This window comes from Lemur catta, chromosome 18 (assembly GCF_020740605.2).
Source record: "Lemur catta isolate mLemCat1 chromosome 18, mLemCat1.pri, whole genome shotgun sequence".
NCBI lineage: Eukaryota > Metazoa > Chordata > Mammalia > Primates > Lemuridae > Lemur > Lemur catta.
The window spans coordinates 22872327-22896330 of record NC_059145.1 but is presented as its reverse complement, the minus strand read 5'-3'; the positions used below and the strand labels follow the sequence as shown (position 1 = coordinate 22896330).

Sequence of the window (24004 nt, the reverse complement as noted above, 5' to 3'; positions counted from 1 at the left end):
GTTGGGCCTTTAGGAGGTGATTAGATGATGACGGTGTCCTCATGAATAAGACTGGCGCCCTTACAAAAGTGGTCCAAGAGAACCTCTTTGTCCCTTCCACCACGTGAAAACACAGCAAGGTGGCACCAACTGTGAGCAGAAAAGCGGCCCTCACCAGACACCAAATCTGCTGGTGCCTTCATCTTGAACTTCCCAGCCTCTAGAACTGTAAGAAATACATTTGTTGTTTATAACCACCTAGATTATGGTAATCTGTCATAGCAGTCCAAATGGAATAAGACAGCTAGGAAGCACTAAAACTATTACCTTATCAATATGCATGGTGCACATTACTTAAAATATAACCTTTGCTGTGTGCAGTCTCTTTAAACATTTGGCCTTAGGAAGAAATCTTAAATTGGTGGCATTCCTAATCCAATCAGCAGCTATGTTTGGATTGGCCCCAATAACAAAGACAAAATTCTACCAACATTTAAAAGCCAGATTTCATACAAAAATCCAGATTTCCATTTGCTTTGAAAAATGAGTACCAATATGGGAACAGTCAGCTGGAGTGGTTGTCCCCCTCCCTTTTTATTTTTATTTTTTGGTGAGACAGTCTTGCTCTGTTGCCCAGGCTGGAGATGCAGTGGCATGATCATAGCTCACTGCAACTTGAACTCTTGGGCTCAAGAGATTCTCCTGCTCAGCCATCTAAGTAGCTAGGACTACATACAGGTTCACACCACAACACCCAGATAATTTTTAAATATTTTATAGAGATGGTCTCACTATTTTGCCCAGGCTGGTTTTGAACTCCTGGCCTCAAGCAATCCTCCTGCCTTGGCCTCCCAACGTGCTGGGAATACAGGCATTAGCCACCATGCCGGGCCTGTCACCCCTTTTGATAAATAATTTTCACTCACATCAGTTTGCCACAGATCCCACCACTCATCTTCTTACACCCTTCCTGCTATGGTTATTTACATGTCTGCCTCCCATATGAGTATTTCACCCCAATGCAAGGAACTATGCCATAAAAAATTATTTTTCTTCTAAAAAGTCAGTTTGAAACCCTTAAGTTATGATCACCTTCCAATAATTTTATCTAACTATAGTAAAAATTTGCATATTAAAACTCTTACAATATAGTAATTTACATGAGTAGTACTAAGTAACTACTAAGTAGCTAAGCAGTCTGAGAAGGAAATTTGGGGCAGATTAGGGTTTGAATTAGCTGTACAATTATGGTTCCAAGACTTCTAATTGTACAGCTTTGGCTAAATGAGCTAAACCTTCTAACACTATTTATTTAGCTCTCAGATGGAGATATTGTCACCTTCTCAGAAGGCAACTTTGACAATTATTATAGCTCCTGTACAGAGGAAGTGCTAAATGTTAGTTCCTTCACTTTTAAAAATTTCGGATTTTTTTTTTTTAGGCTGAATCTGTAACTTTTTAGGTAAAGCATATATATTTATCCCATATATTTTTATAATGATAATTAAAGTATTTATCAGTATGGAGCTAGGAAGAATAATTAAGTAGCAACTTAATCCAGTGACAGGTAACCAGAGCTTTTGAATAGAAAACTATCATCTAAGTCAAAAACAAAGAATGAAAACATGTACTATATGTTCTCACATTAAAATATTAGAACCCAGTTTTTTTGTCCTTGAGCTTAATTTTGTTTTACATCTTAGTCATTTAGAAGAAACAAAGGCATTTTCATTTCATTACATTATTATGTGAGAGCAAGTTAAATTAAACCAGTAGATCTTTACTGTGAAAACCACTGTAACAAAAGTAATAATTCAGGTACAATAAAAATTTGGTGTTATGTAATTCTGCTACACATTTAAAAATGATTCCTACATTACTACGGAACTACTTATTTTCCTTTATATACTTTAAAAAATTTCAGTGACAAAAGTAGACAATATATGATTTTATTAATAAATAGTGCAAAAGCATCAGTGATAACTGTTTAAACATTAAATTTTTAAACAGCCATGTCTTGGCTTTAATATTGTGCATACTGGCCTCTATGGCACTGCAAATAAACACATGAAAATATTTCCCATTTTCATGCTCAGCTATTCAGCTATAACACCATTTTACAAGTTATTGTGGACAAGATAAACTTTGCAATAATTAATATTCATTTGGACAACCACAATTAAATGAATATTAAATCAAGATAGAATCTATGTTCAATATACTCCAGATGTCAGGCTGTAATATTTAATGTTATTTAAAACATAATTCCTTATTTTCTTTAAAGGGACATCTTTTGTATATGTGGGGCCTCAAATGAAAGGTGAGGAATGCATTCTTTGACCATAATAACAAAATTCACACACAAGAGGGTGTTTGCCTCCTCCTCCAAAAGAAGCAATACATTTTCTCATAATCTCTCTTTCCAGCTATCACTTCCCATATTATTAATGAAAATGCTTACAAGCACCACCAAAATTCTGTCTTCAAGGGAAAGTTATAAAGTTAAAAAAGAGTGGTTCATTATATAAAAAAGGTCTAATTCCAGCAACACTACTGCTAAAAATGACATCAATTAAACTTCTTAGCATCCGTGAAGTATATTTTTCCATAAGTTTTCTATTATATGCAGATTTATTTTCCTTAGGAAGTAAAATGAAGTTTGAATAGCACAGTCTGTGGTGTGGTGACATCAGCAACTGCAAGTTCTTGTCCATCAACAAGCCCCAATTCTAAAATAGAAAAAATATAATTAATCCTAGCAAAAAACTCAACAAAAAAGGTAACAGTACACACATACACAAACTATAGAGTAGTATGAATGGTCTAGATAAACATCAAAGTCCAGTTCTCTTTGACCAAGGTAATATTTGATTTCTTAAGAGATATTTTAATATTGTTGCTAAAAGAGCAATTAATTCTATTATAATTTCTAAAGATATAATTATGATCTGATCACATATAAAGACATTAAGAGGAACTCTATAACAAACATTTATTACTTTTACCAAAAAAAGAAAAAACAGAAAACTATTAGTAAATATACTTATTTAAAATACCTTTCAATGTCTTTGAGAGATTTGGCCTTGTTCGTTCTTCAATAGAGGTTACTGACTAGAAAACAAAATTATTTTAATGTAAGCCATATTAAAGTGAAATTAAACTAATGTAATTTTCCAAAAAAAATAAAAAATGATCGTTGATCACCTGTAAGTAAAGTGTTCTATTTCTTCCCTCTAATGTGGCTGTGATGGCTGGAGATTTCATTTGCCTAAATATAATCATGAGAAGAAAGTATCAAACATCATTTTTATAAAAAGAAATTATTGTTTTTAAAGTTTTAAAATCATTAAAAATAATTTTAAAAACATAAGGTAAATCTACGACACTTACAGAGAAGCACTATTGGTTAGATAATCCAAAACTTCCTGTAGTTTAGCTGATGGAGAAAACTGAATATTTTGAGGAAGCTGGCTACAAGCTGGGCAGTTTTCCTACATACATAAAACACAACAAATTATAGCAGCACAGGCACCAATACTAGCCTCTTCATAAACAATGAAATGAAAATAAAGTTGTTTTACAATCATGCATATTTCCTGTCAAAAAAATTTTATGCTTTAAAACCTGCTTTTTACAATAGACCATTTCTTCTAAATGACTTTATTATACAGTATTTATTTCAGGCTATACAACAATAGATATACAATAAGTAGGGTTATGAAGGTAGAAAAATACTTAGGGTGTGGGTAATTTTGTCCAAATTTCTAAACAATAATTAATATTTAAAAATCAAAGTATGCATGATCAAAAATGTTTCCATTAGTTTAATACTACTAACCTTTCTCTCTGCTTCAAATGTGTAAGTGTACAGCCCATCTACATCATTGAATACCAAGTAATTATTAAGGGGAATGTATGCACTGTAATGAAAAAATGTTCATCTTTATATAATTGAGCCAGGTCAAAATATGGACTTGCATACATATAAAAATGAAACCCATTACCTTGTGGCTATTTTAAAAACCTCAGTGGCACACACAGCTGAATGGGGGAGAAAATAAAGGTGCTTTAACTCAATGAAAATTAGACACTTAAAAAGTCAGTTATAAATCAGAACAAACATTTACAATGGCTATTGATTTAAAAAATACATATTATTTTTAGAAACTGAGAAAGTAACAAATTTTATATTTCTTTTGTGTAATTCAAGTAAAATAGTAACATTACATGTTTTTCTTCCTCTTCATCAAAGTAATGAATAGCCTGCTATATTGATTAAAAAGAAGTGGTACTAAAATGTCCCTTTACTGCAGAGAACTTTACCTAAGACATAAATGTAAGATAAAAAATATACAAAGACCAATAGCTTGTTGTTTTTTGGACAACAGCTTAATTACACAATCCAACCAAGAAGATATCGAATTCCTAGAACACAAGTTGCTACAAAAATGTCAATTTAGATACTGAATCAAAAACCAAATGAACGAAAAGAAACTTAAGTGCTGGCTTTTTTTCCTTACCTGCAATGACTGCATTTGTGGAAGCTACTGCAGGAATGATTCGTTTTACTACCCCTAAAAAAAATATCAATTAAAACATGGTCATTTCTTTTAAACAACAGTAAAATTAGAAAGTATGATTATTAAGTTACAGTAGCAAAGAAAACTCTCTCAAGTAAACTTTATATAAAGGTTAAACAAGAACAAAATAATAATAGCTAACAAGTTAGAGTGTTTATTGTGTTCCATGCATAGTGTGAAGAATAAATAAGAAGCTTCAATTTTCATAACAGCCTTATGTTAGTCTTATTACTCTGATTTTTAAAGGTAAGGAAAATGAGGCTAAGAGAAATAACTTATCCATAGCTATACACCTAGTAAGTGGTAGGGATGTATATGAACACAGATAGGCCTCAAAGTTCATACTCTTAACGCATACATCATGAAGATTAAGTGTTACCTAATTATTCGTCATATAATAGTTTTGGCCACTTGATTCACAAAAATTCACAGGAAAAGGAAAAACCGCCCCTTACCATCTTTTATCTTACAACCTCGGCTACACAAAATACTAAACATAGTTCTCTGTTTCAACTCCACGTTTTTCACACCAGTATTCACATATTAAGAATAAACAAAGCCCACCTTAAACTATTTTTAAGTATAAATAAATATTCCATTTTATAACTATCTTTAAGTTGTTCATTTTAGAAGACAAAAATTTCAGAAAAAAGCAGCCATATTATCTTGGGAGTGTGAAGGAGCACCCCAAGATGTGTTCCCAAGACTCCAGATGTAAGCAGGTTTCAAAAGCTTCAGGGAAAAAAAGGCAAATACCTAAGAAGACATGAAAGAAAGTTAAGAAGGTTTGAAAACTTTTTTAAAAAGTTGATTCTGACCATATGATTCTGTGTAGTTTCAGAGAAGGGAAAACAGAGAAGAGCTAAACCTCATAATACTTAAACTGGAAGCTCTCCAGTGAACCACATATAACAAGGTGTACTGAACGGAGGAACTGGTGGTCACAGTGTATAAGAAGAGACACCGTCCAATAAGAGCATTGCCAAAATGATGAAGACTCCCCTCTTTCTCTCCTCTCCCCCTCGAACCCCTGGTCAAAAATGTAGAAGTGGGCAGAAAGGAGATTTTTCTGTTATACTGAGAGCAAGGAAAATAATCATAGAATGCATATGCTTAAGCTACTTCACTTTCAATTTTGCTTCTATACTCCCTGTCAAGATCCTCATTCGTCAGACTAAAAAGTACACAAAGAGCCCTGGTAAAAGGTACGGAAGGATGAATGAAACCTACATATTGAAATGAGTTTATAGTTCCTAAATCAGGACAAACTCAATTCATTTGTTAATTCTAACAATTATCAAATGTGTACTATATCTCAGACACTGTTCTTGTACATAGTAGTGGTAAAGAAAAGCATCTGCCCTTATAAAGCTTTCATTTTGATGAGGGTGATAACACAAAAGTAAATACATCAGATATTCAAGAGTTCAATGAAGAAAATAAAATGAGGTATGTGTTAGAGTAACAATGATGGGGTCAGTCCATTACATAGAATGGTCAAGGAAGGCCTCCTTGGGGAGGTGAAAATTTGAGCTGAAACCTAAACCATGATAAAGACCCAGTCATGCAAGGACCTGAGGAAAGAGCTTATTTGTAAACAGTAATGATGGCCGGGCGCGGTGGCTCACGCCTGTAATCCTAGCTCTGGGAGGCCGAGGCGGGTGGATCGCTCAAGGTCAGGAGTTCGAGACCAGCCTGAGCAAGAGTGAGACCCCGTCTCTACTAAAAATAGAAAGAAATTATCTGGCCAACTAAAAATATATATACAAAAAAAAAATTAGCCGGGCATGGTGGCGCATGCCTGTAGTCCCAGCTACTCGGGAGGCTGAGGCAGTAGGATCACTTAAGCCCAGGAGTTTGAGGTTGCTGTGAGCTAGGCTGACGCCACGGCACTCACTCTAGCCCGGGCAACAAAGTGAGACTCTGTCTCAAAAAAAAAAATAAAAAAAAAATAAATAAATAAATAAACAGTAATGGCAATGGTCCTGGAACAAAGATGTATGAGAGTGCAGGTGTGAAACATTCTTTGCATAGGAAAATGAGGCTACCGTTAATTATCTCTGAGCAATTATAAAAAGGTAAATTAGTGAATGACTCAGAAGGCATTTTAGGTTGGATGATCAGGAATTTAGTTAAGCAGATACCTGAGGGACAAGGAGCCAGCCTTGAGGGGATCCAAGGAATGAGCATTCCGGCCATAGGAACTTAAAGCTCTATAGTGCAAATGACCTTGGTGTGTTCAAGCAACACAAAGCAGGTCAGCATAGGGGTAGTGCAGAGAGCAACAAGGAGCAAGTACAAATGGAATTTTCAAATGACATTACTTGAACATAAGTAAATGTAAGGAAATAATCATAGAAGAGAAATGGCAGATTTTAAAAAAACTGACAAAGCTCTTTCTGGTGAACCTGGTAATGATCTTAGGCAAAAGTCTAGCAAGGATGTACTGTAAACAGATTGGAAGCATTGATCACTATAAATGAGCATGATTATCACTGAGACAAGTCATGTTGGACTAACCTCATTCAGTATGACTAGCTTGGTAACTCAGAGGAACATGGAAGATACTATATCTCGGCTCCAACAGAGCATCTGGAAAGGTCTTTCATCACATCCGTGTGAACAAGATTAAAAAATATGAAGTACTCAAGAAGGTCTGATTAACAGAATGAGATAAACCTAAAAGGGCTGACCAGAGGTATGACTTAGATACCTGTTCTCAGATAGTTCAGTCTTGTTAAAAATTTTAATCAATTATTTGGAAAAGAAATAAGGGATACGATTATCAAAACAGCAGGTGAAATGAAGCTGGAAAGACCAGATAAGATGGCAGAATATACATAAAAGGAAAACAGGTTGAATTTTAAGAATAAATTCCTAAGCACCTATACTTGGATTTAAAAAAAAAATGATAAAGCGACTGATCGCTCGCATCACTGTCCGAGCCCTGCACCATCTGCACAGCAGCCACATGAGACCCTCATAGGAGGGCGAACCCCCCTGCAGATTGCACATGGGAGGGATCCAGGTCTCGCACTGCCCATGAGAATCCAACGCCTGATGATCTGAAGTGGAGCAGAGGCGGCAACCTCCCTCCCCATTGGCCTCCGTGGGAAAACTGTCTTCCACAACATCGATCCGGGGTGTCAAAAAGGTTGGAGACCACTGATCTAAAATAAGACCAGTCCCAGAATGCTGCATTCTGACCTTGACAGTTAAGAGAAGTATGGGTAACTGGAATATGCTTAGAGAAAAACAACAAGATGAGGACTTAAAGCTGTGCAACATATCAAAAGGTTAAAGGAACCACGGAGGTTTATGGCAGTGATAAAAATTTGGAGAGAATGTGATCACTTGTCAGTATGTTAAAAACTATTACTTAAAAGGGAATTAGATTATATATGACACTGGGACAATACTCAGACCAAACTAAAGATGAAGATTTCTGCTCAATTTAATTATAATAATTATCTAATAGTCTTGTCAAATGTGAAACAAGACTGTCCCCAAGAGGTAATAAATTCCTCTTCAAAGAAAGATAAATGGATGGTTTGACTTGGGATGATTTACGGCCTCTTCCAATCCTAAGTAAATAAGATGCAGTGATTGTATTACATTCTCCCTAGCTAAGTAGTTAGTAGTATGGATTCTACTGAACTTGGTTCCCTCCTTCTTTGGGATATCTGGTAACTATTTCCATGGTACCTTTAAACCTCAAACAGATGGTACTACCTAAAATCATTTATTGATTATTCCCCCCAAAGCATCCCTAGCCCTAAAAAAAAGGATCATCTCAAGATAATAATTCAGTAACTTACCTTGAGTGAGTCTGTATGTAACACCCCTAATATTATAATGTGATGCTCTCTCTAGGGATTTTTGGAAAATCCACTGAATATGTTCAGGATCATCTCCGTCTAATGGAACCCCTTCTGTTTTTTTAAAAAAAAGGAGAGGACAGAAATATGTATGTAATCACAAAGCATTCTGTTTGTGATGAAATTATCCAAAGGAATAAAATAGAAAAAAAAAATTTTATGTAACTCCGGATTATAAAATTAGGTTTATTACCTCCAAAAGGCTGTTCTTTAGGCCACTGCAACATCCTTACATACTCAATACAGTGTTCAGGTAGCCTAGGCATAGAGGCAATGGTGCACATGGGAAAATTAACCTAAAACAAAATTTTTCTTTTTTAGTGAATTTTAAATGATGAATTATTTTAACATGTAACTTCTAGGTATGACCTAGTTTGTAACAGTTTATTTTTTTAACTGACTCTACTAGAGAGAAATAGTCTGTAACAGTTTCTTATAATTTGCTTTAGCCCCACACTTACATAAGCAAAACATTGTATACCATTAATAATGCTCCTAAAACTAATAGGGATCATCTGAGTCATTTCCCTTAGGCTGATCTGCCCATAAAGATAGGCTTGCCCTGTTATAAGGTATATACATTTAAGCTTTGTTACATGATGAGAAGAAAAGGGCTAAACAGTTTATCAAATAATCTGAAATAAGTATAGGTGAAAACCAAACAGATTATAGGTTTATCTCAACATATAGCTTTGTAATTATACTTGATCCCTACTCCCCAGATAAAAAATTAATACAAATGAAGTATGAAAACAGAATAGTATCAGAACTATGATATTCAGTTCACATAAAGCAAAATTTCTCATTTAAATTACCTTTCTTCTCAAGTAGTTCTTCTGGAATGTAGTAATAAATAAATTCTCTTTCTTTTTAGCATAACATTTAAAATATAGTTACTCCTAATTAAAAATCCTAAATATTGACTAGAATTACTAATTCTTCCCTAATTTCATTCTGAGATACTATAAAATAAATTTAGGTGTTTTTTTAATTACCTGTGGTGGATAAAGTTCTAGAGTGCATTCAACACAAGCCGTCATTCCAGGCAGAATCACTCGGGCATTTCCTTTAAAACCTTCTGTCCCCCCATCTATCAAAGGTACAATGGAGCTTGGATCTAACACACCATCTTCATAATTCAGAAGGGATATCTAGGAATATAATTTGAAGGGTTTAAAAGGAGAAGGGGATAAGAATTTTTTAAAAGGAGCATGCTTTCAAGTAATTCTATGAGTCAGTTGTGCTATTGAGTACTAATGTATCAAATTAGGGGATTATAATATTACAATTTGTGGCCTCACCTGAAAACCAATGACTGGCAATAAACAGTGAAGTACATCTACTTAACACAAAATTAAATAAATTCTGATTTGTCAAATTCGAATGACAGTTCTAATTTTTGATATGTCAAGAACAGCAGCAAAAAACCTCAGGGAAACATAACAACGCTAAAGTCTTTACCAGCATGCCATTTATCCATCTTCTGGCTATGATGGAGTCCAGTCCACATACAATAATATGAAATTCTACAAGAAAAAAAAAAGTAAGTTTAGTTTTTAAAAATGCAATTGCACGATGATATTTTCATGTAGGTTCATCAATTACAACAAATGTACCACTCTGGTACAGGATGTTGATAGTGAGGAAGGTTATGCATTTGTGGACATAGCAAACGCTATGAGAACTCAGTATTTCAAAATTTTTCCACTCAATTTTGCTGTGAAACTAAAACTGCTCTAAAAAGATTTGTTAATTAAAAAAAGCTGCACAAAAAAATTCACTTAGAAACAAAAAAAAGCACTTATAATCACACACACATACACACACTTAGAGCTCCTAATCCTTGAGTAATTCTTACTTAAGTAGCATAGAAAAATGCAGCCAGTGGCATCAACTAAAACAGTGGCATTCTCTTTTCAGTCTGTCAACAACCTTACTGAAGAGCCAACAGTGAAATAGGAAAGCAACCAAAGAAATACGCTTAAAATAGCTAGCAATCTTCAACTAGGTAGCAACTAAAAGGCTGTAAGAGTTTGGTGAGAATTTAATTTCAAGTGAATAACTTACGTCGATAGAAAGTGTCATTAAAATCCTGAATCTTGTTGAAATGTCTGAATACAAGTAAAGGAACTTAAGCTGCTAAGTTTTTAATTTCTAAAATGAATTTAACAAAGCCATAAGGAACAAACTGTTTATTTCAAACAAGAAATAAGTAACCAATGTTCAAAGCACAGGAATTCAAGCAATCTGACTAAATGAACACAACCCTATTTTCTGTCAAAACTTTTTTTCTACCACTCCTCTCCCAACTACTTAGATTTTCTCATCCCTGAACCCCCATATCATTATATTTATGTCTCTTTTAGAAGATATACTTTCTACATTTAGCTTTTCTATAAAACCATAAGCCCCAGGAAAGCATTTTTGGCTATTACAAATAAAACTGCTATGAAAATTGGTGTATGGGTTTCTTTATGTGGACATAAGTGTTCATTTCTCTGAGGTACATGCCCAGGAGTGAAATTACCGGGTCATATAAATGTAGGCTTAGATTTTTAAGAAATGGCCAAACACCTTTCCAGATGGCTATATCATTTCACATTTCCATCAGAATGTATGAGTGATCCAGTTTTTCTGTATCTTTGCCAGCATTTGATACTGCCACTATTTTTTAATGTTAGTCTAATAAGTGAGTAATAATATCTCATTGTGGTCTTAATTTGCTGTTGAACTTTTTTTTTTAACTCCCTGTTTTATAAATGAATAATGTTGAACATCTTTTTGTGGGCTTCTTGCCACCCTCTTTAGTAAAATAGCCCTTCATATCTTTTGTCCATTTTCTAATTGAATTTTTACCGGTGTTTTGAGTGTTTATTTTATTATATATTCTAGATATGACTTTGTCAGTTGCTTCACATGTATTTTCTCCAGTCTATAGTTTGTCTTTTCATCCCCTTCACAGGATCTTTCACAGAGCAAGCTTTTAATTTTGATGAAGTTCAATTTAGCAATTTTTTTCTTCTATGAGTCATGCTGTTTTACTTAAAAAAAATTTTGTTTCAAGATAAGGTCTTGCTATGTTGCCCACATTGGAGTGCTGTGCCTATTTATAGGCGCAATCATAGCTCACTGCAGCCTTGAACCCCTGGACTTGAGTGATCCTCCCACCTCAGCCTCCCAAGTAGCTGGGACAACAGGCGCATGCCACCATGCTCAGCCTTTTATGGGTCATGTTTTTGATGTGGTCTAAGGACTTTCTACCAAGTCCTAGGTCTCAAATATCTTCTGTTATCTTTTAAAGTTTTACAGTTTAATACGCAAACCTATGATCCATTCTCAGTTAATTTTTTATAAGATGTGAAGTTTGGGCCAATTCGTCTTTTTACCTATGGATATCCAATTGCTCCAGAACAATTTGTTGAAGAGCCTATCCTTCTACTGAGCTTTTTTTGCACCTTTGTCAAAAATCAATTAGCCATACTTATAGGGGCCATTTCTGGCTTCCTTATTCTATTGTACTGATCTGTGTATATCCCTCTGACAATACCATACAGTCTTCATTACTGTAGCTGTATAATAAGTCTAGAAGTTGAATGGTGATTCCTCCCATTTCATTCTTTTTCAGAACTGTTTTAGGTATTCCTTTGCCTTTCTATATAAATTTTAGAATAATCTTGTCTATATCAACAAAAATTTTTGCTGGGATTTTGACAGAAACTGTGGTATACAAGTATACAAATTTGGGGAGAAGTGACTTCTTCACTATATTGAATTTTCCAATGCTTGAAGACAAAATCTCTCTCCATTTATTTAGATCTTTGATTTCTTTTGTCAGCATTTTGTAGTTTTCAGTATATATTCTACACAAATCTTGTTAGATTTACACACCTTACTATTTTTTTGAGTGGTTATAAATGGCATTGTATATTTAAATTTCAGTTTCCATGAGTTCACTGCTAGTATATAGAAATACAATTGATTTTTGTATGTTGATTTTGCATTCTGTGGGATTTCCTACATAGAAATCTCATCTCTTGATTTTCTATAAAATACTAAAACTTCTATAGATCTAAAGTCAAAAATAAAACTGTAAATATTTCTTTTAAAAAACATATTTCTTTTTCTTTTTTTTTTTTTTTTTGAGACAGAGTCTCGCTTTGTTGCCTGGGCTAGAGTGAGTGCCGTGGCATCAGCCTTGCTCACAGCAACCTCAAACTCCTGGGCTTAAGCGATCCTTCTGCCTCAGCCTCCCGAGTAGCTGGGACTACAGGCATGCCATGCCTGGCTAATTTTTTTTCTATATATATTTTAGTTGGCCAGATAATTTCTTTCTATTTTTAGTAGAGACGGGGTCTCGCTCTTGCTGGTTTCGAACTCCTGACCTCGAGTGATCCACCCGCCTCGGCCTCCCAGAGTGCTAGGATTACAGGCGTGAGCCACCGCGCCCGGCCTAAAAAACATATTTCTTGTAAAAATAAATTTAGTCTGACATACCTTCCATTTGGCTAATAATATACTGATCTACTAATAATATCCTAAGAATCTACTCTGTCTGCTCCTGTAAGGAGACAATGATTAATTGGATCCAGCCTAGGAACTTACAGTCTAGTAAAGAAGATATGCAATTGATAGTGAAATTAAGGGCAATAATGAAAAATAAAGGTAGATGATGACATAGGCTATATAAGCTTAATTTTAAAATGAGGGCAAAAAAAACCATTTATATAACCATAAAGAAGATTGGAAGAATATAAAGCAAAATGTTATCAGCAATTATCTCACTAATAAGGCTATTGCTGCTGCTATTTTTTTTTCCTTCTTGCTTATTTGTATTCTCTGTTAAAACATCTCTTTTTATAACAAAGAAAAAAACAAAAGCTTTAAAAAATAAGTAATTCTTTTCATCAAAAGGATACGGAACTACATTGCAATTAGGAATTCTGTCATTTAGAAATTCTGCAGCAACTTCAGCCTTAGGTCTTCCGACATCTTTGGGCCTACAGGAAAAATTATATTTGAATTATCATTCATAACATGAATCTAGATGATCTACATAATTTATTACTACATTCAAACGTAAAAATAAATGCACAGTGAGTTTATTTACAGGATATTTAGAAGGAACATTTTTACTTAAGTATTTTTCTATCAGTAATAACTTCCGATAAATAGTCTTTTAACTTTAAATGTCAACCCTTTCTGAAGGTCCAAATTAGGTAAGTCTAAGTATTTCCTAAGTGAAAATCTGAATTTTGTTAATTTATCCCTAGGTAGAGCATAATAATAGCATGTTTCCTGGCTACTGGCCACTGTGGCATTTCTCAGTATAAAAAATTATACCAGTCCCAAAGCCTTCCAAGTATCCACCCTGAACCCCAGAACCTCAAAGTGTAAGTTACTATGCAGGTCTTGACTGAAATATACACGATGAGATTCATTCAAGGGATGCAAGGACCTTCATTTATCCCCTTCTTTCCGTGTGTGCTGAATAAGTAGTGAATTCTGTGTCCCTTAAGAAGTTGTAGCTCTGTTTTTAAAGAAGGAATAACTCTAAAGACATAATCTAAAATTGCAAATGTTACCAATACATTCAAGAAGCTAATATGAAGCCTCAAAGGTCACTCCTAGACAATAACCACAGATACAGACAGAAAAGGACATGAATTCCCTCTTCCAATCTCAGTACAAATGGTATTTTTCTTTCCTAATAGTTCTATATTCTCCTCTCACAGAAATCACTCCTTCAAGTAGACACAGTAAGAGCTTCATGATTACTTTTTCCATAACATATTTTTTGTTAAACACATGCCTCTCACATCTACTAGAAACTTGACTATTATCATCTGGAAGAGAATGACCATATTCTTACTCTCTGTTTTCCTCCATATCTAGCACAGAGCAAATGTTTTCAAAATAAACGAAAATAACAAATCAAATGTGCTTATTGGGAAAAACCTGCAATTTCAAAGAAAAACACTTTTACAAGCCAATTTTTCTTCTAATAAATCAGGGTTCTTTTTTGACTCAAAACTTTTGAATAAGTGTTTTATTCTCACTTTGGCCTAACTTGTATAAAAAAAGGCCCTGCTATAAATTGGAGAACCTGCTTTCAGTATTGCATTCAACTACTCTGCACACAGACATCTCTTTAGGTATATAAAGGGCATAAAGTAGACTTCCAAGAGTCTTTTATGGAGTTCATATGTTTTCACAGTAGATCCCAAACAAAAGAACTAGACGGTTTCTGTGGAGACTGCTACTTTACCATTCCAGGATTAGGGGATCGGATTGTTCCACCTAAGGCTTCACCTTAAATAAAATGGCCTTTCATAAACACCATCCTTGAAGGACACTTTGTCCAAATTACTTAATCTTGAAAATAAGTATCTACCCTGAGGGTTGCTCTGAGATTAACCAAGACAATACAGATATGGTTTAGAAAGTGCTTTAGTACATCATAAACACTCATCTTTAACCATTTAACCACAAATTAAATGGTATGGCTTATTATCAGTAATGAATCAATTCAGTGGTATATTTTTCAGAACATTCACACACTCAAAATTTGTCAGACTGGAAATGGCCCACAAATTTTTCTATAAAGAGAAATTTCAAGGGTTAAAAAATAAACAAAAGCTAAACACAGAGGTCACATTGCAATTACAACACTTCATTAACTTGACTTAGTTTAATCTATACTTCAGTCTCTTTATGAACTTACACAAAGATAAAATAGAGGTTTTGGGCCTGTTCAAAACTTTTAATGTTACCTTTTCTGCTAACTCAATCTTAACCCACATACCCAGGACTATTTGAGCACTTTCTGTCAGTACCCTAATAACTAGAGAGAGAAGAAAAAGGTCTATTATCTCTCCCTATCTATATTCTTTAACTAACAAATAGATAATTTCATCTAAGCCACTCAAATCCCTAAATACTATATATTAAATTCATGAATGAATCTTTCCTCAAGTCTGCATATATGGTCCACTTCCAGCTTTTAAAGTCATCTCTAACACACCATTCCTTGATGCTTTCTGTATTTCGTGGATGTATATGGTAATTATCCCTCTTTTCTTCACCTGGATTGGTCATAGGTTTTCTCTCCGTAACTCTCCATTTCCTTTCCCCTTGTATAAAAAGTTCAAACTCCTTCACAACTTCATTGCTCCAGAGTCACTATTCAAACTTTGGCTCACAAGTTTTCACCAATGTATCTCACTAGGGCCTGATACTACAGCTACTATTCTCTTCAGAAATCAGTTGGAGGAAAAAAGCTGTGCTCTTTCCTATCTTCAGGGCACAAGTACTCTGAGGATGTTCCTAAACATCACGTAAATTTTTGGAAGCAGGTTTCTTTGAAAAAACAGAAACATATATCTGCTTACAAAACTACTACCACCAGAATGCCCAAAATTTTCTTGCAAAGTTTTACTTAAAATGGGAGTAGTAGTTTTGGGTTTGGTTTTTTTTTTTTTTTTTTGTATCAGTACTATCCTTTCAGTAGTTTTTTTGCTTTTGTTTTGAATTTATTTTATAATTACTTCACACACTTCCCACTTCACAGAAGCTCTCAGTTTTTTAAAAATATTAAACTGCAATGTGCTCAAGTTCAAATGATTATCAGAGTTAAAAAAAAAAAAAACACTAAAATATTAACACTTACCTAAATAAAAACTGCCTATTTAGATTGGAAACATCTATAGTGTCCATGTCTATAACATGAATCTGTCGAAAACCAGACAATGCCTGTCAGAATAAAAACAATTCAATTAAGCAGAAGTTTCCTCACATTTGAAAATTTAAGATTTGTTTTCAATGCAGTCCTAAGCCTACAAGTTCTCAGTAATAAATGCTGCATAATTGTATTCAATGGCTAAAAAGAGTCTTGAAAGGTATATAAAACTCAGGGTTCTTAGAAAGGTCCAAAATGTATAAACACGAGCAGCGTTGGTGGTAGAGTGGTGAGCACAGCCGCCTTCCAAAATGTATAAACACTGAGTTTTAAATAGTCTATAACCAAAAAAAAAAAAAAAAGTCACAATTTCTACAGATTAAAGTTATTTTTATATATATATATATAAAATTCCATCAACACATCTGTAAAGTTCGTTGCTTTGCTGCTGTTGATACTTTCATTTTATTAGTTTTACTAGATTACTTGCTATTCTTTTTTCAGAATAGTGTTAAAAGCCATTTCTACAAGCTTTATCTTACTTTACTTAACATTAAACATGCCACAATTCAGAAATGGTGATTATTATAAGACATATATTATAAAAACACACATATGTATACTGCTCACATAAAAGGAATGTCTCAGAAGTACTGAGTCAAGAGCAAGCAATTTAAAAATGGAAAAGCAAAAAAAAAAAAAAAAAACCACAAAACCTGCTGGGTTTCAATAATATTGCCACACATTCTAACAGTATAACCACACTCAAATTTACCAGTAGAAGCAAAAGACTGAAAAAATTAAGTCTCAATAACTAATTATGCTTTTCTGGTCTTGGTCAGTTTACTTAAATGATCAAATCACTTAACAATAATTTCCCCATTTTTCTACCACGCCCCTTATAGCAAGAGATCCTCAAGAGTTGTCATACTTGTGCTCTCAAATTCCTCTCTGAGCATTTTCCAAACAAGCTCTCACCCCACCACTCCAAAGCTGTACTTGTCATGGTCACCAATAACCTCTGTGCTGCTAACGCCAATGACCAATCCTCAATCTATCTGACCTTACCCTTCTGAGGTATTTGGCAGGTGGATCACTACTTCACCTTAAAACACATTCTTCACTTGGTCACCACACTCATGAGAATTTGAAAACTTTTAAAAAAACTGATTTCCAGTTCATTCATTTTTCCTCCTACTTTGCTGGCCAGAATTTAGAGTGCCCTTGTGCTTGTTTCTGCTAATCTCAGGCAATCTTATATGCTAAAAACAGACTATCTAACAGACATCTCAGACTTAACAGTTCTAAAACTAAACTTGATCATCCATGCTCACCACCACCACCAAATCTGCTCTTTTCCCTGTGTTCCTCACTTCAGTAATTCCATCCTTCCAGTTGCTCAGGGCAAAACCTTGTTATGTCATCCTAGACTCCTTTCTTTCTCTCATAGCACAGAACAAATCCATTAGCTAACCCTGTTGATTTCATTTTCAAAATATATCTGCAATCTGACCACTTCTCACCACCTCCAATGCTACCACCCTGTTCATATCGTCTCTGTCATCTCCTGTCTAGAGGACTGCAACAATCTTTTAACTGGTCTCTCTGCTTCCCCTCCCTGCTCTTATTTTTGTCTATTGTCAAAGTACCAGCCTCAGTGATCTGGGTTAAAAGAAATCAACCAAGTCACTCGTTGCATAAATCTCTCCAATGACTTCCTGACTCAGGGTAAAAACCAGAGTTCTTACAGTAGCTTCCAAGGCCTCTTGTGATACTCACTCCAAGCCTTTCCATCTCCCACTACCTCTCTGATATCCTCTCCAAAAATGCTCGCCCTTACCCACTTCTGCTTTAGCTTCTGCTTTAGGTCCTTGTTGTCCTTGAACAAACAGGCATGTTCCCACTTCACAGCTTTTGTACCTGCAATTCTCTCTGACTAGACTATTCTTCCTCCAAATATCTCTATGTCTCATTTACTGTCCTCTAGATTCAAATAGCATATTTTTGGAAACACTTTCCCTTCCCATCAGGCCACCTATCTTCCATCTCTCCTTGTGCATATATGTGAAATAAGCAAAGTAATAAGTAGTAAAATTGAAAACCCTTAGTTTTCTTCTTTTGTGTAAAGGGTTGTTATAATGCAATACATAAATAACAAGGCCACTCCTTGAGTTGCTTGATGACAAATCCTCAGATCTAATCTTCAATTACTTTACATTTAAAATTAGTATACATTACATTTGCAAATAATGGCTTCAAAATGGAGAAAGTTAAGCTTTAGGGAACTTGTACATACATAATAACTAACAAAAACCATTGCCATCTCCATAAACCCTTCCCTTCTGTAAGTCTTTGGTTCTCACACTGCTGGAGTATTTATGTCTGACAAGCAAGGTACTGCCACTTTGGCACCCCACCACAGAGTACATTATACATACTTTATTTATTTCATGTGAGACTTGTCTCCCCAATGTAACTTCAAATTCTTTAAAGACAGAAACCCTGATGATCTACAACTCTCATAGAACCTAGCATAGCACTAAATACAGTGAAGCATATTTATGTTTTTGTAACTTCACTTGAGTGACATTAGTGTTTCCTAACAAAATTAATATGCCTATATTTATATTTAAACTTTAACCCTCTTGACCGGTAAACAGCCTAAATAGCCTAACTAAAGGACCTAAATAGACCATGACGTGCTTCGTTTTTTAAGACGCCTACTCCAGCATTTCCACTCTTCTATACAGCAATGAGAAACCTAGCATACAAGGGCTCTAAAGCAATTCTTCCCCTGCTCATTTTTGTTATATAAACTCATAAAGACTTATAAACAGCTACTTTGTGGTTATAAAAAGTCAATGAAACCAATTAATTTAATTATGAATTTCCAAACAATACATGGAAACAGCTTCACTAAAGGTTTAGCTTTCCCAAGTCTTACAAGTCTACTATTATATGGTCATAAAAAATTACCATCTCATTAGGTCAACTAATAACCTAACGGTTCACTGAAAAAGAACACTTCACTAAGAACTGATGACCTGGATTAGATTCAAAGGACATCACTATAATCCAGGAACACTTGAGCAAGTCAGTTAATATTTCTGCATCTCAATGTCTCCCCTCTATCTAAAATGGGACAATGCCTTATAAAGAATAAATTATTTGAAACTACACATTAAAATATGAATTACTAGTTTTGTTATTTACTTCACTGAAGTTAATGAGTGCTTTCTAAGAGGAAGCACCGAGATTTGTTTGGTAAAAAGCAGAGAAGAAAATGGAAATAAGAAATTCTATCAATGACTTTATAGTTGAGAACTTTGGAGTTTAAAAAGTTCCAAAGTTATACCATCATTTTCATTACTGTCTGGAATTTGATCTGCTAAATTTATCTAACAAAAATTTAAAAGGTTAAAAATCCCAGTAAAGAAATTTCCTAGTATGACTGAAAAGCAAGGTTTACTTATCACAAAGAAGAAAAAAATACATATTTTATATATAAATACATATATTACCAGATTTTTCAGGAGCTCACATCCTAAGCCGCCAGCTCCAATGACTAGAACTTTACATGTATCTAACAAGAACTGGAGAGACTGTAAAGAATGGAAAGGCATATTAAAAGCTGAGTGATAGCCATAAGGATCATCAATAAAGCAACAAACCTTAAAATAGTTTCTGATGTTTCCATGAAAAATGCAATTAAGGAAAAAGAGCAGACGTATTTGATCAATTATTTTAAATTTATGAATTATGTAGAACCAGAAATTCTGAAACCCTAATGATTTCAGAGAGTTTCAATTTTTTTTTTTTTTTTTTTTTTGAGACAGAGTGTCACTTTGTTGCCCGGGCTAGAGTGAGTGCCGTGGCGTCAGCCTAGCTCACAGCAACCTCACACTCCTGGGCTTAAGCGATCCTACTGCCTCAGCCTCCCGAGTAGCTGGGACTACAGGCATGTGCCACCATGCCCGGCTAATTTTTTTTGCTATATATATTTTTAGTTGGCCAGATAATTTCTTTCTATTTTTAGTAGAGACGGGGTCTCACTCAGGCTGGTTTGGAACTCCTGACCTCGAGCGATCCACCCGCCTCGGCCTCCCAGAGTGCTAGGATTACAGGCGTGAGCCACCGAGCCCGGCCGAGAGTTTCAATTTTAATGTTTTTAAACTGACTTTTACAGTATGAAATTAAAAGACTATTTTTAACAAGAAAAACTATCCCTAGTTATTTTTTTTTTTAATTTTTGAAAGGGGATATAAAGCATCAAATTCAGTTACTTAACGGACTTCCTAAAGAAAATTTTAAAATCTTAAAAACAGAGGACCAAGCACTGCAAAAGGTGCTTGAAGGTCTAAAAAAATAAGGTAAGAACAAAACAGCTATTTTTGAATACAGTGAGCAAAACTAAAATACCATGTCAGCAGAAATACAACTTGAAACAATCATCTAACAGAAGTAACAATCTTAAATTATCAGGCAAAAAAACCTTCAGAAGCACAAGAAAATATGGTGTATCATTCAAAGAAAAGCAAAATTAATGCTATCAATTTTGTCCAACAGTAAAGGGGGAAAGTTATTCAGATGAGACCCTGCGCCAAACACGAGAGGTCTGCACATTAATTTTTAGGAATAGCAAATATTTCTATTTCAAAATAGTATCTCTTTATAAACATAAAACGACATGAAGATTTACTATAAAAAATATTTCCTCCTACCTTGTAATAAAAAATACGTCATATATAATTAAACATTTGCTTTAAGTCAGACACTATCAGTCCAAAATTCTACGCCTGTATTCTATAGCACTAACATAATTTCCAACATGTAATTAATTATATTGAATGCTAAGATGCTCATTTCAACTAAATTTCAAAATTTAAACAAGTACATCCTTATTTCTATCAAAATTAATTTTTCATAGCAGCACTACAAAAAGGGAATCTCAGAAATCATTTGAAGCTGGAATTTTAAGTATCACTTAGAATTTTAAATGAAGTAATTTTTCTCTTGAAAATTTTCAATTTATATTTCATGAGAAATATGAAAATGACTCAAACATTAGTCATTCAAATAAAATCAGTTGTGAATATTCAATTTAGTATTTCAAGATAACTTAGTTTCACAAAACAATTTATTAGTATTTTCATTATAAGAGCAAATTAAAAAGGAAGCATTCTATTATGTTGAAATATACAACTATTAACACACAGTTATTTAAAAATAAACGTTTCTCACTTCAGTGCTGGGTTCGAAATCAGGGTGTGTGAAGGGTCCAGATCGCTCGAGGAACTTCTTTACATGGTTCCAGCGACCTTCCCAGTCTCCAGTGTCCCCACACCCACCATCAACAGCCATTCTGCACAGAACACAGTAAATTCAGCTGCAAATATCAGTATGAAAAAGCCACACCTACGACTATCATGGTTTTTCCAAATGAAAAGGTAACCACATCAGACCTGCTCAAATAAAAAGGGAAATATTCAATGTGGTTATGCTTATGCTTTCAAATTTTTTATTGTCTATTACATGATTAAAGTTAAGAACTGAACAGGTTTCTATTTTCATTTCATCCATTTGATGAAATCAACCAGTCTACATGTTTCTGGGTTCCTAAAGAAATCCATGATCAAACTTGGGACACTGGTATATGGGTGAGAAATGGACTTCTCTACAATTGGTATTTACGTAAGATTACTGCAAACTTCTCCAATCTGTTCCTTCAACACACTTGCATCAGGAAATAACAGATTCAGGGAGGAAAAAAAGCCATACTTTCAGAATTTTGATACTTCAAATTTAATACTACTTATGTGTCCTTTCCAAGTTTGAAAGGTGAGATTTAAAGGTCATTTTTTGTAAGAGGAACTTTCACACACTTTTCTCATAAAGAAATAAAGGTCACAATTTTCAAAAAAGAATCTCTTAATACTGTGAGGTGGTTTTTGTTGCCACTAGACACAAAAAAAATTTTAGATTACAATTATGCCAGACAGGCATTACTACCTAGAACTCTTTTAGAACATACAAGTGAATAAGGCAGGACTCCTCTACAAAATGCATGTATTTTCTACTTGGTGCAAATATATTAGTAACATCCAATTTTTACAAAAAGGACCAAGTAGTATTTTCTAGCAACAAAGACCAAAGGTTTTGATGTCAGAGTTGGGTTTGGTTTCCACAATTAATAGCACTGTGACCTTGAGCAGATTACTTAACAGCCATAAACCTCATCTGTAGGTTGTTTGTAGCTACTTCTTAAGGTCATGAGAGTAAAGAGATAATCCTCACTTGGCATATAGTAAGCATTCAAACTTTAACTGTCATTTTATGCCATTTTATGTAAAAGTGGAAGGGAAATAAAAGGCGGGAAGGAAGTGAAACTAAACTTGTCTTCCAGTTGAAATTCAACTTTCTGAGGGAGCTACCTAAAAGCCAAAACAGTGCTACTGGGAATTGACATAAAAATTACGAACTCACCACGCCCACTGCAAGAGTATTTTTTTTTATCCTCCCACGCAGGGAGGGGGCAGAGGAAATTATGTGGCATTGGCCAAGTTTTAAAACACTGTTTAAATCTGTCTCACCAGCACAAAACTAAGCATCTGATAAGAAACAGGGTGTGTAGTAAATGGGGAAAGTAAGTTGTTTGGAGTCAACATCCTCCTTTAAGAGCCGATTATTTTGCAGAAATGATTGAGTGCTTAGTACAATACCTGACACAGAGTTTTCATTAAAAGTTTGCAATTAGTACCACTGTCTCGGTGTTTACGAAAGGCCCCCCCAAAAAAAGCCATGTGTCCGTTTCGTGCGTGTTTAAGGTGTATTCCCTTTTCACAAGGTCACCGCTCTGGCAATTTGGGATGGAGAAAGAGGGGGGCGCAGGGGTCCTTCCTCAAGACCTTTACATCAGGCACCCTGGCGGGCCCCTGCAAGACCTGGGGCAGTGCAGCCCGGCCGCGAAGCCTGCACGGGGCAGAGAGCAGCAGCGGCCTGCCGGGTCCCCAGGGCTGCGGGACGGGGGTCAGGGGATGGGGCCGCGCGGCCTGCGCTCCGGGTGCCCCCCTCCCAGCCCCCCGGGCCCGCTGCGGCTGGTCCCCTAGGCCTGGGGTGGGGGGAGGCGGGGGTCCCCGGAGAGGGCCCCGGCCTCCCGGCAGCACTAACTTCTCAGCCAGCAGCTCCTCTATTCTCCTTCTTTTCTTCTCCCTAAAAGAAAGAGAGAATAAAAGAAGGGTCAGCATCACGCTACACACTGGGCGCCGCGAGGGGATGGGGGGCGAGGGGACGGGGCGGGGGGTCGGGGATCCCGGGTGGCGGCGGCAACCGCCCACCGCCGCGCTCTCTCACAACCCAGCCCAGCCCGGCGCGCCCTCAGGGCCCCGGTACTTACGGCTCCTCGCCATCCGCCATATTGTTCCCCGCCTCTTCCCAGGTTGCCTCACGGCGGGCGGCGCCGGCAGGGAGGGGGCGGGGCCGACGGAGAGGGGCGGGGCCGGCGGGGATAGGAGGGGCGGAGCCTACTATGTGGCGTCTCCTTTGAGCTTTAAAGCCTTTCTCCTCTGTAATTAGAATCTTGATTAGCTACACCTAATTTGACAAATCTTATACGGTGTATTATGTTTTTACGCAGCGTGAAAATGTAGACTTCATACATTATGTGTTTATACAATTTATATGTTAATAAATAATTACATAAAATGCTGGTATATTCTATGAAAAACCTCAGGGAAGAACCACCCCTATGCCAGAGCTTTTCTCTGGGACAAATAAATCATCAGGAGAATTTTCACTTTCTACTTTTCAGAACGGTTCCAAAAATCTTTGCCTTTGTAGGTACGCACTTTAAGAATAAATTTATCTAAATCAGTTCATAGGGGTTGGGTGGAGAA

The 24004-nt window shown here is 35.5% G+C and overlaps 1 protein-coding gene across 2 annotated transcripts; it reads right to left on the bottom strand.

The window, feature by feature from the left end:
• Positions 1-1915: 1915 nt before the first annotated feature.
• Positions 1916-23581, bottom strand: UBA3 (ubiquitin like modifier activating enzyme 3). 2 transcript variants are annotated; one of them, XM_045529656.1, is made up of 18 exons: positions 23506-23581; positions 23280-23321; positions 21354-21474; positions 19634-19714; positions 16104-16186; positions 13354-13434; positions 10505-10548; positions 9899-9963; positions 9433-9588; positions 8631-8733; positions 8378-8491; positions 4500-4553; positions 3984-4020; positions 3818-3899; positions 3370-3470; positions 3184-3247; positions 3036-3090; positions 1916-2708 (listed from the first exon to the last, which is right to left on the bottom strand). In XM_045529656.1, the coding sequence occupies exons 1-18, from the start codon at positions 23523-23525 to the stop codon at positions 2620-2622; spliced, it is 1392 nt and encodes a 463-aa protein (XP_045385612.1). In that variant the 5' UTR covers positions 23526-23581; the 3' UTR covers positions 1916-2619. The 2 variants fall into 2 exon arrangements, with proteins under 2 accessions (XP_045385612.1, XP_045385613.1); XM_045529657.1 differs by lacking the exon at positions 23280-23321 and having other exon boundaries at positions 23506-23552.
• Positions 23582-24004: the final 423 nt, after the last annotated feature.